This window comes from Phytophthora parasitica (genome assembly GCF_000247585.1).
Source record: "Phytophthora parasitica INRA-310 unplaced genomic scaffold supercont2.20, whole genome shotgun sequence".
Classification (NCBI taxonomy): Eukaryota; Oomycota; class Peronosporomycetes; order Peronosporales; family Peronosporaceae; genus Phytophthora; species Phytophthora nicotianae.
In genome coordinates, this window is record NW_008649006.1 from 989,860 (window position 1) to 990,579 (window position 720).

General features: G+C 49.6%; 1 protein-coding gene across 1 annotated transcript; it reads right to left on the bottom strand.

Moving 5' to 3' along the window:
• Positions 1–143: 143 nt before the first annotated feature.
• Positions 144–314, bottom strand: PPTG_22657 (hypothetical protein; the record flags this gene model as incomplete). The annotated part of the gene is made up of 1 exon (XM_008905513.1): positions 144–314. A coding segment is annotated over one exon (171 nt), but the record flags the coding sequence as incomplete, so codon positions are not given.
• Positions 315–720: the final 406 nt, after the last annotated feature.

Below are 720 nucleotides of genomic sequence, written 5' to 3' on the forward strand. Positions count from 1 at the left end.
TACTGGAATGAATGCATACACCTTTACACATGTGTTAAATCCAGGAATGAGATTCAGTTTGTTAGACACTACAAGCGTGCACCCAACTTGGTGAACTTCAACTAAGTGATATGCGTACACTGAATTGGGTCATCTCCTGCTGATCACGAGGTGACGTCAGGATCGCTGCTGAGCGTACCGACATGCACATACGCTAGCTGCCGCAGCACCTTGAAACATACCGTCCACTGTTGCTGTCGTTGAGCAACAATCACTTGAAGTGACCTTTCAGCTGTTGCTCCAGCACGATCGGTCGCAGGGGAAACAATACATTCCTGTGTAAAACAATTGAGGTCCTGTGTTTTCGTTATGGCGACACCGTACTCGTTTTCGAGTAGCTTCACCGTTTCTCATCTCATTGAATTTTACCATTGACCCAATCCACGATCTGGCATAGTGCTCCCCACGACATGACGCAGAAATAGTATGGAGTACTATGGGAAACAGAAGTGATTGCAGACAGCAGAAGAAGTGACGAAGATCGGGACAGCCAGAGGATAATGACCATGCGAGTGACAGGAGCAGTAATCAGGAGGACAGCGGGACAAGGACAGCAGAAGATCAGCAGGAGCGGCAGCGAAGACTTGAAGGATGACGGCGATAGTGGTGGCGGAGACAAAGGTCCCGCAGGACGTTGTACCGGTCTGGGTACATTCAAGGAGTGCGAACGCGTGGTGGAAG